The 15,742-nt window shown below is 52.4% G+C and overlaps 3 protein-coding genes across 3 annotated transcripts; all 3 read left to right on the forward strand.

The window, feature by feature from the left end:
* Nucleotides 1-1,872: 1,872 nt before the first annotated feature.
* On the forward strand, nt 1,873-2,742 carry PLICBS_000044 (uncharacterized protein; the record flags this gene model as incomplete). The annotated part of the gene is made up of 1 exon (XM_018328751.2): nt 1,873-2,742. The coding sequence occupies one exon, from the start codon at nt 1,873-1,875 to the stop codon at nt 2,740-2,742; it is 870 nt and encodes a 289-aa protein (XP_018172672.2).
* A 4,668-nt stretch (nt 2,743-7,410) lies between these two features.
* On the forward strand, nt 7,411-8,489 carry PLICBS_000045 (uncharacterized protein; the record flags this gene model as incomplete). The annotated part of the gene is made up of 2 exons (XM_065599482.1): nt 7,411-8,420; nt 8,477-8,489. The coding sequence occupies 2 exons, from the start codon at nt 7,411-7,413 to the stop codon at nt 8,487-8,489; spliced, it is 1,023 nt and encodes a 340-aa protein (XP_065455554.1).
* An 886-nt stretch (nt 8,490-9,375) lies between these two features.
* Nucleotides 9,376-10,533, forward strand: PLICBS_000046 (uncharacterized protein; the record flags this gene model as incomplete). The annotated part of the gene is made up of 1 exon (XM_018328006.2): nt 9,376-10,533. The coding sequence occupies one exon, from the start codon at nt 9,376-9,378 to the stop codon at nt 10,531-10,533; it is 1,158 nt and encodes a 385-aa protein (XP_018173401.2).
* Nucleotides 10,534-15,742: the final 5,209 nt, after the last annotated feature.

Genomic DNA, 15,742 nt, shown 5'->3' on the forward strand with positions numbered 1-15,742 from the left:
TAATCGGCACCGAATGTGACGGTGCCGCAAGGCAGGCGAACGGCCAGAACGTGTGCTCGAGGCTCCAGTCTTACAGGGCTCAACGTCGGTGAGGTGTACTAACGAAACGCCTGCCGAGCAGGCTCACGAGCCAGTGGTGAGAACTTGGATCCCTCGACTCGCATGTCTCTGTTGCACACAGCGAGCACGTTACCTAGGAGGAAACGCGTCGCCGTCTACTTTCGATGAAATGAGCCGCACTATACAGGCAGATAGGCCGAATTCCCGACTCCTTGACGCTACAAGAGCTTCTGATTACAGGTACCTCCGTATGACGGTACGTATAGTGATCCTGCCGCGGGGGAGAAGGGGGGGGGGGCGGGTTGGCCCGTTGGACTGGCGTTGGGGCAATGCGGCTGGATCCGAGGACCAACACGCTCTCGCCTCAGTAGTGCGTGGGAGCGACGCGGCAGGCTGCTACCGCCTGTTTGTTGCCGAGGCAGTGAGTGAGGTGGGTAAGGTGTTAGATCCGCGACGGGAATTATGAACGCGCACACAACATTAATGACGGCACTTAGATCATCTTCGTCATCAAGACTGAGGTTATTATTGGTGTCCTCTTGAGTTGCTTGGGGATTGTGTATCTCTCCTCCTCAGGTTCTGTTTTTGTGCGGAATGGCGGTCTGGCCAGCATGATCCCGCATATTGCATATGCACTGCGCGACGATGCTGTCCATACGTGCACCCCAAGTATTTTCATCAGGCCACTCCTTTCCTCCGTTTTCAACATAAGGTAGCCGGGTGCCTGTGCGTACGTGTGTACGGCCATCCAGCCAACCCGGAAGCCAGCAAACAAAAGGAAATTTCGAGTACACAGGCGGGGCTTCTCCGTCAGCCAGCCGCCCCACGTGCTGTAGATCGCGAAGAGGTAAGTTCCGAAGTAATGGGGACGCGTCCTGTACTACAGTGATATACGCAAAGCCAGCTTCGAAGCCAATCCATCACATAACGTGTTGGTAATGTAACCCGTTGGTCCAGCGATGCCGGCCGTTGTTGGTTTGGTGCATGTTGGTTGATGGTGGTACGTTGGCAAGGCTGGCAGATTGCGAGCCGGGGCAATCCTAGATGTGACTTCACCCTGGAGATTGGCTGTTCTCCAATAGGAATGCATCCAGAAGTCATGGACCAACAAATAGCGCAAAGTTCACTCCGAGCCATATTCACGTTCATCCCCTCAGACACAAAAGATAAGGCGGACTCAACCCTCCCTGTGTGGTTGTCAGCGTGGCTGGTGAGTGTCAACTGTTGCTCATGGAGCTCTTCAGGCTAGAGTTGCGGGAGGGTGCGGCTGCCGAACCCAGTCGAGTGCTTCCGCATCCAATCGAGCCTGTGGATTGATCAAAAACGCGAAAGTACCTCCGGCGTTCGCGGGAACGTTCACTGCGCTACAAGCCGAGGCCGACTGTTCAACATTCCGTCTCTCTGGGGTCGATCAACCTGCCATGCTAGCGCAATGGGCGATGAGAAACTGCGGCGGGTGAAGTCCAGAAGACCAGAAATCGTCAGGTACCGGCCTTCATCAACCTCTTCAAAACGCCCGAGCTGCGCTCACAGGGTGAAGGATTGGTGGTGTGGGGCAGAGACATTTTGATGACAGCTCGGCGCGTACCTCACCAATTACAGTGGTTTGTTCTCCGAAGGGTCGCATCGGGCGAATCCCGAGATGAGCTGGCCAGGGCCTGCAGGACGAGGTGCATTAGCAAGTAAAGCCAGGCAACAGCCATGCACTGCGCCTGACTCGGAGTGCTGCACTTTGCTTGCGACGAAGAACGCTTCGGCTCTCAGCACCGCCCCGGTGTTCTTTCCATTTGCATCAACATATTCATCAATGCCATGGCTGAAGTCTTTGGCATTGTTTCAGGCTCTTTGAGCGCCGCAGCGCTATTCAATAACTGTGTCGACTGTTTTGAGTACATACAGCTTGGCCGCAAGTTCGGCAGCGACTACGAACGATGCCGACTGAAGCTTGATGTCGCTAGGCTACGTCTCAGTAGATGGGGCGAGGCCATCAGAGTCAACGATGACCCTCGATTTGCAAGTGGCACGCCGGACGATAACGATTCTCGCGAGGGCCGGGTGATCCTTGAAGAGCTTGAACTTCTCTTTCAAGCTGCACAGAGGTCATCAGAGCGATACGCGAAGCGGGCACAGCGGGAGGAGTTGGTGGCGTTCAAAGATGAAGATATGGACGAAATTGCCCAAGGTTTGCACAACCGGCTTGGGCTGATCGCTCGCCAAAGACAGGCGCGCACTAGTCTCATGAAGAAAGCAAAGTGGGCTTTGTACGGTGCCAAGGAGTTCGACAGGCTACTCGACCAGATCGCGTCATTCCTAGACGACCTTGAGAATTTATTTCCAGCTGAAACCGCAAGCCGGCGGCTCATGAGCCTCGAAATCGAACAAGTGGCGGACGAAGCGAGCTTGTTGGCACTCCGAGATGCAGCCACCGGCGCCGACGGTGCCTTGTCCGATGCTGCTGCACAGAAGTTGGAAGGCATTACTGGGAGGAATCATGCCAGGGATATCAAGACCGAAGAGACGGCAAGGGTGCTACTCGGGAACACTTGGAGTGAACCAGCCTTGAGCGGGGGATCGAGCATTGCGGATCAAACGATGAACACCGCCGGCTCCATCACGGCAAGAGGGGGCTCAGCGGTTCAGGTCGGCAACCAGTATGGCGGCCGGGGTTTCTTCCACTCGTAGACCATAGACTTTCGCTGCGGTGCTACTAGAACGAGCTGCCGCTGCGAACACGAGATACTGGTGCGTGGGAGCTAAGTTCACGCTGGTTGCACGATCGTATTGCTCAAAACATGACCAAGTGGCTTATGGGCCAATTGATTCTGCTCCGATGATACAGAGTTCGTCATATTCCACCCTTGCAGCAGCGTCGCACGGAGATTGCGCCGAGAATAATCGCAACTGGGTCAAGCCCAAGCGCCCCGCTGGGTAAGATGTCACGTGTAGCGGTCCTAACCGACAAATAATAGGGAAGAAGGCAGGTTAAATCCCTCAGCAGCCATGAGGTGTTGGCCAGAGACACCCCAACATACGTTGGTCGTGGGTTGCGCATATCGTGACTCCAGGCTACGAAATATGAATTTCGTGGGCTCGCTGACGGCCGATGGCCAAAGTAACAACCATATCGGAGATGTCATTAACGTTCATTTCTCCGGTAAGCACGGCCAGCAATGCGAACCAGAATGAAGTCTGACAGTGGCAGGAACACCCGACAGCGAACTACTCAGCAGCCTCTACGTCACCGATCCATCAAACGACCTGCAGTCTCTCAAACGGAAGAAAGGGAACAGGGTCGAAGGTACTTGCGAATGGATCCTTACGACTCCACAGCTTGTCAAGTGGATAGATATCCCGGACGATTCTTCCGTGGAACCAGTGTCCCGCATACTGTGGCTCCATGGGAGACCCGGCCAAGGGAAGTCGACATTAGCTATGTACATCACCGAGGCATTGACCGCATTGTTCAAAGATGATTCGACGAAAGCATTGAGCTACTTCTTCTGCGACGCAAGTTATGCCACTAGGACAACTGCCAACTCTATTCTTCGAGGGCTACTGTGGCACTTCTACACTTCGCATGCTGAGCTCATCCCGACTTACGCGAGACAACGGTACAGCCAGCTCGGAGACAAGTCATTTCGCGACTTCGACTCCCTTTGGACCTTGCTCTTGGAAACGGTCGCAGCGAACGCTTCTCGCCAGCTCTATTGCATAATTGACGCATTGGATGAATGTGGCGAAGAGTCCAGGATCGACATTCTGCGGCAAATCGAACAAACCTTTGGAACTGGCCGTGGACCTACAAACTTGCATTTTCTACTTCTCAGTAGACCTTACGCTTACATCCGAGACTATCTTGGCCAATTCGAAAGCCTAGACCTGACGTCTCTCCCTCAGGTCAAGAAAGATGTTAGGCAGTACATCAGTCTCGAGCTAGAGAAGCTCACCAGGCTGAAACAATATCCTTCAAGTCTGAAAGAAAAAGTCAGATCTGCTTTGGAACGAAGGGCTGAAGACACTTTCCTCTGCGTTGGCTTCACCTGCCGCGAATTGCGGCCCATTCCTTCGATCGATGTGCTTGGCTTTCTCAAAGGGTTGCCCGTAGAGCTAGAAGGGTCTTACCAAAGGGTTTTCGCCTCCCTTCTTGACCCTAAAAAGCCCAGGGCTGCTGACGTACAAAGAATGCTGACGATTGTGGCAACCTCTGCACATCCACTGACAATATTGGAGTTGGCTGACGCTTGCGGTTTCGATGTGGATGAAGATATCGAAACCAGAATGCAATATATGCGCGACCGGGTAAACCACTGCCTCTTGATCATCGATATCGTACTAGATGGGGACGACAGTCAGGGCAACACTATCTGCAATCGGCTGATTCAATCCAGCATGGGAGCTCAGTCCCAAGACGAAAGGGTTGTTCTCTTGCATCAGACAGTGAAGCAGTTCATGTTTACATCAATACCTGGACTTTTCAACGGCGGCAAAGAACAGTCACATGCTATCACCGCCTATGGATGTCTCGATAAGGTTGTTACCTGTTTATCGGAGACCCGGGGCTTCCGGGAACACGGCGGTTGGCTCAGATACGCGATCCATTACTGGCCTTACCACGCTCGACTCGCTGGGGCGACTTTCCAAGTTCAAAAGGCCCACGAGCCATTTTTTCTGGATCCGTCACCACTGCGAAGCAAATGGCTAACATGGGTGGGCGGCTACAACCCCGGCGTGGTCATTGCCAGGCATTCGACAGGGCCGGCCTTGCCCGTTCTGAACGTGGCGGCCCTATGGGGAATCCCAGGTCTAGTCGACTATGTTTCTGGCCGAGCCTCCCCGGGTTTGCAAGTCGATCTCGCGCAGCGTGGTCATGACGATATCATTACCTCTGTGCAATCACCATTAACAGACGCTGCGGTGGGAGGTTCAATCAACACATTTCGAAAGCTCCTAGAGCTTGGCATCCCACTGACGGAGGAGACTATTGCCTCTGCTGCAATGCAGGGGAAAGGGGGGATATTGCGCACACTACTGGAATCCCGAGGCGACGAGATCAGGCAGCGAAGCGACCTAGCCAACTGTGCCGCTACGTATCTCAGCTCCAGCGAAATGGCCTTCATTGTGGATCACCCAGATTTTACGATAACAGAACCACTATTCTATGGTGCCATGGTTAACGAAGATCATGGCCATGAGGTGCTTTCGATGTTGTTATCCCGCACCCCTATAGACGCCATCTCAGCCACATCGCTGCTCGAGCAGACAATTGAAAACTCGAGCGTGGAGTCAGTCAGGTTCCTGACGGACTATTTTGGCAATCGTCTTGCGATAGAGACACCAATGGTGTTGAGGGCCGCCGAAAATATCGTGTACGGGCCAGAGATTATCAAACTCCTATGCGAGCGTTACCCTGATATGGAGGTATCCGACGACATCATTATAGCCATCTTGAAGTTGCAGGAACTTGAGGCATCCCACATCCATGATGTGTTGAAGGTGCTGTTCAAGTTGCTTGGGCCGAACTTTCGAACCACGAAGCAAATTTTGCTACATGCTGCTCAAGCCGAGTTTGAGTATGACGACGAAGCAGCTGTAGTCGAACTCGTTCTGGATCATGCCAATAATAGCCTGGAAATTACACACGACATCTTCATGGCCATGGCGCAAAACTCGAATGCAGGAGAATCCATTCCGCTGCTCTTCAATCGCTACGGAGCCACGATAGACCTCAGAGACGATATTTTACGTGCTGCAATCCCTCATTTGCCCGCAAAACAATTATTCTCTGTACTGGCTGCCGCCGGCATCCTAATAACTGAAGAGATTGTTGCCGTTGCTGCAGAGCACTGGAGTCGAACCCAGTTTGCAGAACTTCTACAAAACGTGGACTCGCACATTCAGGTTACTGACAAGATCCTGGTTGCTGCTACTCATAATGCGGACTACGGACATTACATTTTGCTTACCTTGTTCAGGAGACAGGCTCAAAATGACACAGTCAGCATCAAAATACTCGAAGGTGCATTAATGAGTACTAATGAGGCCATCATGTCCGTCATACTCAAGCGACGAGGAGAAGCAATTCATCTCGACAAAGAATTGATACAAGGGTGGCTGCGAAGCGAGCAGACCTCCGGGAAAGCATTGAAATTCTTGTTAGAATACAAAACAAGCGAAGTGAACAGTATTGTCGACACGATGTCTCCTGAAGAGCAGGTAGGATTCATGGAAGAACGCTCGAAACTCTTCAAGCGTTTTGAGCACGACTCTTGGGACGACGTGTTTTGGGTGGAGGGGGCGAAGGGATGAGGCTGTAGAGTGCCATGAGGACAATATCGTGGGCATGCCTTGACTTGCTACGCCTCCACTATCAGCCGGCTCCGTAGCGAGTTAGATTCGTCGATCATTCGACAATCGACCCTTTGCAACCATGGCACGCTGTGCTGATGCTAGAATAATCCCCATTTATGTCTGCGTCTGTCGTTGCACCGAAGCAACACCCTGTCTTGAGGATGGCGTCAGAACATTTTCCGCGTTGGGTTGTTTCTCATTGATATGGAAGCCATCGGCGCACCTTTCTTGCAGGATGACCTCAGGCCAGCCGGTTGAATGCAGCAGGTTTGATCCATCTTGGTTACTCACTAGCGTATTATTCTGATTTGTACTCAAATACCATAGTTGTTGGTGATGCCCGAGAATGTGCTCGACATCGTCGGCTGCAGAGGAACTTCACCTTGCCTGTCGCAGTATGCCACAGTTGGCGAGTCCGAGAGCGGAGCAAAGGCAGGCTGGGCAGACAATGGCGTGATTTTCAGCTTCTGCAGAGCGGCGAGCCGCACCCGCAGCGCAAAGGATTCTTCGCGTGGGGCACTGTATGGTTCAATCCCACTCTCGGCGCCTAGACTGCCAATCACTGTGCGTGCTGTGCGTTAGCACAACCATGACCGCCAGGGGTGTTCTTCAATGTGTTACATGGTGCGAATCTTGAGACGAACTAGCCACGGTGGCTGCAGGACGAGACAGCATGCTACAGCTAGGCAGCCAGGCAATGCCCCTGTGTGGTGAGAGTCTTGCCAGCGACGCCGTGTGCTTCGGCTAGCGACGTACCGTCCGGATACCTTCTCACTGGAAAGAGCAGGGGAAGATTTAAATCCCTCAGTATACTTTTTGCTTTCGGCGAGCGAGTATCCTGACTGCCTCAGTTACACGTGTTGCACACATGTGCTCCAGCACGGCATTATGAATCTCGTGGGCTCCCTGATGGCCACTGGCCAAAGTCAAACCCATATAGGGAATATCTATAATATCAATGGTAGAGACTGAGGTCCTTGTACAACAGAAAACGGGCTGGCAATGATAGGACCCCCGAATGACAGCGACCTTCTCGGCGACCTCTACGTCACGGATCCATCAAATGACCTGCAGTTCTTGAAACGACGAAAACGGAACAGGGTCGATGGCACATGCGAATGGATCCTCACGACTCCGCAGCTCGTCAACTGGCTGAACTCTTCGCGCAACTCCTCGATTGAACCCACGTCTCGAGTACTTTGGATACAAGGGAATCCTGGCCAAGGGAAAACGACATTAGCCATGTACATCACGGAAGCATTGACTAAGTCGTTCAGTGCCGATGCGAGCAGATCACTTGGCTATTTCTTCTGCGACACTAGCTACGCAAATAGGGCGAATGCCAATGCTATTCTTCGGGGCCTGTTGTGGCAGTTTTACACTTCGAATCCCGAGCTCATCCCGGCTTACGCGAGACAACGTTACGGCCAGCTCAAGAAAAAGCTGTTCCGCGACTTCGACTCCCTCTGGACCCTGTTATTGGAAACGGCTAGAGCGAACTCCACCCGCCAGCTCTTTTGCATTATTGACGCGTTGGATGAGTGTGGCGATGAGTCCAGAGACGATCTCCTTCTTCAACTCGAACAAACTTTTGAAACTCCTGATGGACCTCCGAACATACACTTCCTGCTTCTAAGCAGACCTTATGTCCACATCCGAGATCATCTTGGCCAATTCGAAAACATAGAGCTGGCGTCTCTTCCTCAACTAAAGGAAGATGTTCAACAATACATCGACTACGAGGTGGAGAAACTCACCAAAAGGAGGCGGTATTCTAAAGCTCTCAAAGAAAAAGTCAAGACTGTTCTGGTAGAGAAGGCAGAAGACACGTTTCTTTGGGTTGGCGTAACCTGCAGGGAGCTGCAGCTGATCCAGTCGGTGGACGTGTTGAAGTTTCTCAGCCGCCTGCCTCAAAGTCTAGAGGTTCTCTACTCCAGGATTTTGGACTCTCTCGTCAGCTCTGATGCCCCTGGAGCCGCCGATACCAAGAAGATTTTGTCTCTTGTGTCAACGTCACTTCGACCGCTTACTTTGTTGGAACTCTCAGAAGCTTGCTATTTTGACACAGAGGACGACCATGAAACGAGACTCCAGTCCATGCGCGACCGGATCGATAGGTGTTTCTTACTTGTTGACATCACAACGGAGATGGGGCGCAGCTTCGACAGTCACGACAATGAACTGGACGAATCATCCCAGTCCAATCATGAGCGAGTCGTTCTTTTGCACTCAACTGTAAAAGAGTTCTTGCTCACATCCTCTGGACTTTTCAACAGCTCGGAACACGAAATTCATGCCGCTGCAGCCAGACGGTGCATTACTGAGTTGATCAACCACTATATACAACACAAAGGTCACTCTTACCCAAATGGGCACTTCGTACGATATGCAAGTACCTACTGGCCGCAGCATGCTCGCCTTGCGCAATCAGCTCTCAAGGTTACACACGAAATTGCAACATTTTTTTCAGACCCGTCGCCAGTACGAGACGAATGGCTAAGACAACGAATGAGCCGCGACGAGGAAGGCCCGCTCATGCTATGTTGGCAATCAATAGAGGAGAACTTGCCGCTTCTGAATGTGGCAGCACTATGGGGTATTCCCAGCCTGATCGATTACGCCTTTGAGACCTCTAACCAGGGCACCGGGATTAACCCTGGGCAATATCTGGATGAAAACATGTTCTCGCGTTTGAAATCTCCGATATGCGACGCCATAGAGAGTCGTTGCCTTCTCACCTTAGCAAGGCTCTTGGAACTTGGTGTACCGCTGACCAAGTTTTCCATCAAATGTGCGAATCGGGCCGGAGGCGAAATTCTGAGCACGATACTCGAAGTTAGGAGAGATGAGATTGTATTAACGCCTGGTCTGCAACAATCTGCTGCTGCATGCTTCAATGCTAGCGACATGCTATCCCTTATCACTCATCCCAACTTCGAGGTCACGACTTCAACGCTGCGCTCTATCATGGCCAATGAGGACCATGGTCATGAAATTTTTGACCTGCTCAGGGATCATCCAGAAACCGACCAGTTCTTTGATCAATCACTATTGGCAATCGCAATCACAGACTTTAGCAAGGAGATGGTGACATACTTTCTGGATCGACTTGGCGAAAATCTGATGGTGACTGCGACCATGATTACAGAAGCCTCCAGAAACTGCAAATTTGGACCGCAAATCGCCGAGACTCTCCTCGACCGTTTTGCCAACGACATCCGCATAAACGATGACATGATCCTGTCCATTATGGAGGTAAACTCAAAAGACTTCACCGACTCTTCACGGCAGGTCCACGACGTCTTGGAGCTACTTTTCGAGCGACTCGGACCAGAGTTCAAAGTTACAGAGCGAGTGCTGCTGGGTGCTGCTAGGTCAGAGTTTGAACAAGGTGAGGCAGCAGTGGTGTTCAAGCTTGTCTTGGATCGTTTTAGCGACACTTCGCCAATCCCAGACGATGTCATCATGGCAGCAGCGAAAAACCCGAACGCATGGGCTGCTATGCCGCTACTCCTTGGCCGCCGCGACCCGGAGATATGCATTACAGAGGAGATTTTGTGTGCTGCAATCCCAAACATGTGGGACTCGTACTCATCTCTGCTACACAATGCAGCCAAGCACTCTATAAGAATAACTGAGAAAGCCTTAGCGACCGCTGCAAAGGCTTCGGATAGGGATGCTTTCTTACAGGTACTCAAAGCTGCCGACACCAATATTCGAATTACGCAGGGTATCCTTCTTGCTGCTGCCAGCAATGGTAATACGAACGGCACCCAGATTATGTGGCTCCTGCTCCGAGAATCTATGTCTGCGGATGAAGTTGACACCGACATCCTCGACGAGGTTTTGCAAGGTGACAAGTGGGGCATCATGTCCGTTATACTCAAACGGCGTGGCGCGACGATTCGCCTCAGTAAGGATCTTGTACAGCGTTGGATCTCCAACGAACGGACTCCAGGGAAGGCATTGAAGTTCTTGTTGCAATACAAAACAGCCGAGCTCGACAGCATTCTGGACATTATGTCTGCGGATGAGCGGGCAGAGTTTGTGGAACGACGGGACCAACTTTTCAAGCGGTTTGCGCGAGACTCTTGGGAAGACATATTTAGGAGGCAAGCTAAATAGGCCATCTACTGTCACTGGCCACTGCCTGATCAAGTGCATTACCATGACCAATAACTAGGCGTTCTCCTCGTTTGATCATAATTGTCCCTGTCCTGGGTTCTCGCCTGCGTGATGCAAGACATCGCTTTGGATCCACGCGTGTGGCGGCTGCGATCCATGTTTGGAGAGTAATAATACGCATGCTCGAGTGAGCTAAGCTGCTGTGACTCGATCCAAGCGGATCTTGCCACATCGAGCTTCAATCTTCAAATCTCGGCCGAAATGGCGGCTAAGCTGGATTTGCTGGGAGCAGTCGACGCGGGTGTTGGACAAGGCGGACATACTCAAAGCGCTGACCACGGTACCGAAGACTTCAGCCATGCTGGTCGTGGACGATGCGTTGATTTGTGTTCTCGCTGCTTCGCTGCTTGGTGCAGGCTGTAGCACTCTGTGAAGAGGGAAGATACGGAGTAATCGGACGGATTCTGCACTACAGTGAAAGACGGAAGCTGCGGAGTAATGCTCCCACAAAGTAAGACGGGCCACAAGATCGTTGGCACGGATTTTAGGGCCTGTGCATCTCTCAGGCTCGTAAGCTGAGGACCAATGCATCTCGTAAAATGCGACTAAGCGTGAGCCTGTGTCATAATAGCCGAGGCGGGCCGATCCACGCGCCTGCCAAACAAGGTTGGTGGGGCAAGACCAAGTGGGGTTGGCCATGGGGCCAAAGCATAATAAAAGGGGGATCAGCCCATGAGCGTCCCCACATGCCCGCTCGCTGGGTCGGTGGCATCAGGCGCGCTTTCTGCAAGACGAAATGAATTCCGTATCATCGCTGATGGTCGACGGCCAAAGCACTGCTCAGGTCGGGAATAATTTCATTTTCAACTTGACTGCGCCCGGTAAGGCCAACTGTCCTTGTGATGACTCATTGAACTAATGACAATAAGGCGCGTGTCAGACCGACGACGAACCGTCATTCCAGGTCGATGATTCTCCACTTCTTGGGCATTTGTATGTTACCGACCCATTCAATGACCTTCAGGCTTTGAAGCGAAAAGTCGATCGAGTCCAAGGCACGTGCGAATGGGTTTTGAACATACCAAGCCTCCAATCATGGATGAACTCCCCAGACGATTGCTATTCCACGGAGTCAAAATCGCAGGTCATCTGGCTCCACGGAAATCCTGGCCAAGGGAAATCGACGATGGCGACTTACATCATAGAAACATTATCCACTTGCATCTCGGCAGATGCGAAGAGATACCTGTCGCACATAGAGCAAGCTTCATATTGCATAACATCTGCACTGAGAATATTTGCCCGCGGAAGCCGATGCTATAATCCGTGTGTTAAGGTCGAGCGCCTGCACGCGTTGTGCTTTGACTTCGGTTGAGGTCAAAGCTCAAACACTGGTTGCATATATTTGCACACCAGCTTCAATTACAGGGACTTTGCACCACAAAGCAAATATTTCCTTTGTGTATAAAGAGCAGCGCACTGTCGTGCGCTTGCAGATAGCTCTTCAAGATAATTCTCATCAATTACACGATGCCAACTGTGATCCCTGTGGAGCCAATTGTCTGACAGTTATGAGCCCGTTAGCCACTCCAGAAGCTAATCGTTGCTGATTCCGACCGTCGCGCAACACAGTCACGCGGCGCCTTATTCCACAAATCACCCAACGTTCTTCCGCAATCATTGCTTCCCTTTGCTAGGTGGTCCAGCCCGACATGGCTGCCAAATCTGAGGTCACGCTTTCCAGACCATCAGAATGGACTGCCTGGTACGAGGATTTTGTTTCGAGGGCCGAGACTTCAAAGATCTTCGCTTTCGTCAATATCGACAAGGATTCTCCTACACTCGAAGAACCAATGGAGCCCTTGACCTCTGACGAAATGCTGGAGCGACTCAACAAGACAGCGCATGATCTCTGGGCGGTAGCTATGCACTCGGATGCCACGACAGCTGGGCCAAGGCCTGAACCGGCCGCTGATCTGACTGATGCTCAGTGGGTCCGGCTCGGTCGCCTCCAGGCGGAGTACAAGGTCAAGCTTGCGACATTCGCCAGTCGACAGCGCGCTTATGCTGAGCTCGCTATTTGGGTCCGATCAACAGTTGACAAGGCTTATTTGGGCAATACCACCTCCAAGTCCGATCTTCGCACTATCGTCCGAGACCTAAAGTCGAGCCTGGCACCCTCTGAAGACGAACAAAAGGAGGACGCACGGTTGAGATACCGCCAGGTCCTGCTCCAAACCAAAAGGATCAAACCAGAGGACTGGCTCGTGGTATGGAATAAAGCGAAGCTCGAAGGCGAAAAGCACAAGATTGCCGAGCTCGAAGGTCAATCTGCCATCAACGATTTCCTCACCGCGGTCACCACCTTCGACGCGACCTGGGCAAGCCAGCAGAAGGTTCAAATCATGAACAGCAAGAAGTTTGGCCTGAAGATGGATGTCAACCTCCGCGCCCTTGGCGAATTGTTCCATGAACACGTCCGAAGCAGCAGGGTAACAAGTAGATTGTCCGACAGTGTGTTTGCAGTATCCGACACAACACAAAGCCACTGCCCGTGCGGATTGTGTTCGTCCAAGCACCGATGGAAGCCTGTTGATTGCGCCGCTGTGCAGATCGCGATCAATGGTGACTCCAAAGACGGAAGACGAGTCAAGCCTAACCGCGTCAAGATCTGCAAGGAAGCTCTGAAGCAAGCCAAGTGGAAGAGCCTGATTGACACGGTCAAAGCCTCAGCACCCAAGTCTGATCAGCAGAATGAGAACGAAAACACCATTCCAAGGTCACGCAAGCACGGCGACTTCGTTGGTTTGACTATCGACACCAACGGCCTGACAAGCGGAAACAAGGACTCAGTATTTGCGGCGCTGCGCGAAAAGCACCCTCTCTACAATTCGACGATTTATGATTGTGGTGCGACCACGCACATCGTCAACGACAAAGGTCTGCTTACCGACATCCGTGAAACTGCCGAAAGTGACTACGTCATGATCGGTGAAGGCTCACTGAAAGTCGAAGCGCGAGGCACCCGAAGAATGGAGAACATACTGGACGGCGAAGAAGGAAGGAACACACGCGCGCTTGTCCTCCTTGACGTTGCGTATGTTCCGAGATTCCACACGAACATCGTCAGCGCAAGAAGACTTGCACGAAAAGGATTATGGCATTGCGGAGTCGACAACACGCTTCGAGTGGGAACCTACGAGGACAACGACATCCTCTGTCAGCTCATAGATCATTACGACCTCGATGTAGTCGAATACAAGCCCATTTCCCGCTCCTGCTTCACTCTTCCACAATCCCCGATCTCCGTGTTCAACGCGTTCCAAGATGTGTTCTCACCTTTTCGAGAGGGCAATAAGCCGAAGCGACAGGGAGTGGCGATCTCAAGAGCTCCGCTTCCGTCTCGTCAAGACACTGCTGAACTATGGCATCTTCGCGCTTGCCACGCAGGGCCGCGAGCACTAGAACAATTAGTCTTACAGACAAAAGGCGTCCGGATCAAGGGACCGACTACTGTTCAGTGCACGGCCTGCGGCACTGGCAAGGCGACAGAGATTATCTCCCGCAGGGAATCACCGAACCGGTCAAGACAGCCGTTTTACCGGGTATTCCTCGATATCTTCGAGTTCCCTGCGGCATACAACACACACCGCTACGTCCTGCTTGCGACAGATGAGTTTAGCGGAATGATGTTCTCCTGGTCCATGGCTTCGAAAGCGGAGGTCAGCAGGATCATCAAGAACTTTGAAGCACGAATTAAACGACACACTGGTGCGTCGATTTGCAAGATACGAATCGATAACGAAAGAACCATCATCAACCTACCACATCAGAAACACTCCGAGTTCCAAGTTTGGGCCGCAGAGGCAGGAATAGACATTGAGCTCCCGCCGTCACACACCAAAGAACCGACCGGCGGAGCCGAGCGACCTGGTGGGATCAATCAGGAACGGATGCGATGCATGACAGGCCGGCTTCCGCAAGAGCTTTGGCCAGAGTTCTACCGCGCAGCCGTTTGGGTACACAACATTCTTCCCAGCCGCAGGAACGCTTGGATCTCACCCAAGGAGAAAATGGACCGGTGGTTCCACCAACACTTTCGATGGTACAGACCACCAAACGTCGACTTTGATGCTACGAAAGACCTACGACCGGAATGGCACGGGATTCATGCCTATGGATGCAAAGCATATCCCCTTGACAGCCGTTACAAGGCCGGGAAGGACATCAACCAATTCAAGCTTGGCCCACGAGCACACGTCGGATACCTGGTTGGCTACCACGCCAGCAATATCTACCGCATCTGGGTCCCCAAGCTCAATCAAGTCATCTTGTCCCGAGATGTGCGATTCAACGAAGACGAATTCTTCGACCCAGGAAAAGAAGAACAGCTCGAAACTGAACAAGCGGTAGAGTACAGGCCAACGCCACAGGGTCTTGAACCACTTCTTCAGCGAGAGTGGGACACAATACTGGACGAATTTCTCTATGAGTTCGATGAAAACATCTTGGGTTTCAACCCAGACGGTTCGAACTCGGGGGTGGAAGATGCGATAAGAGCCACCACGGGAACTGCTGACGATACGTCACAGCCTATACAGCCTCTATCTCAAAGACTTCTCACACCTCTGGGCGAACCCTCCATTCTTCCGACGCCGGACCCAACACCGCAGCTGGTCAGAAGGGACGCCTCTCCAGCCTCCGGTTCAACCGACTCGGACATTCAAACGCCAGACACCCCGTTGCAAACAGGATCGAGCTCCCCTGCACAACGGTCTCTGGCCGCTTCAGACAATGAACCTGATGGACATGACATAGACACATCTACCTCGCAGGCGCGACCTCTGCTTGATCAATCACGATCAGCAGACAACCGACCGCAGGATCACGATGCAAACATTGCCAGTCACAGATCATCTGCGTCACGCGATCATAATCCTGTCGAGATCACTCTGGACACGATCGTTGTAAAACCGCTGATAACACGCCGGCGACCCTCCTCAGACGGTCACAGCATGCACCCGGACACTCAGTCGTCAAGTGATCTACAACCCCAAGCAGCTCGCGGCGCAACGCGCACCCGCCGCAGCCAACGGGAACTCTACGGTGACCAGCCGACCCGCAAGAGCAGTCGGACACCCAAACCAAGACGGAAGCACGGTGATGACGTCCACAGCGTCTTCACTGCCCTACTTCCAATACATCAACA

Source organism: Purpureocillium lilacinum (assembly GCF_023168085.1).
Source record: "Purpureocillium lilacinum CBS 284.36 DNA, scaffold_1, whole genome shotgun sequence".
NCBI classification, from domain to species: Eukaryota; Fungi; Ascomycota; class Sordariomycetes; order Hypocreales; family Ophiocordycipitaceae; genus Purpureocillium; species Purpureocillium lilacinum.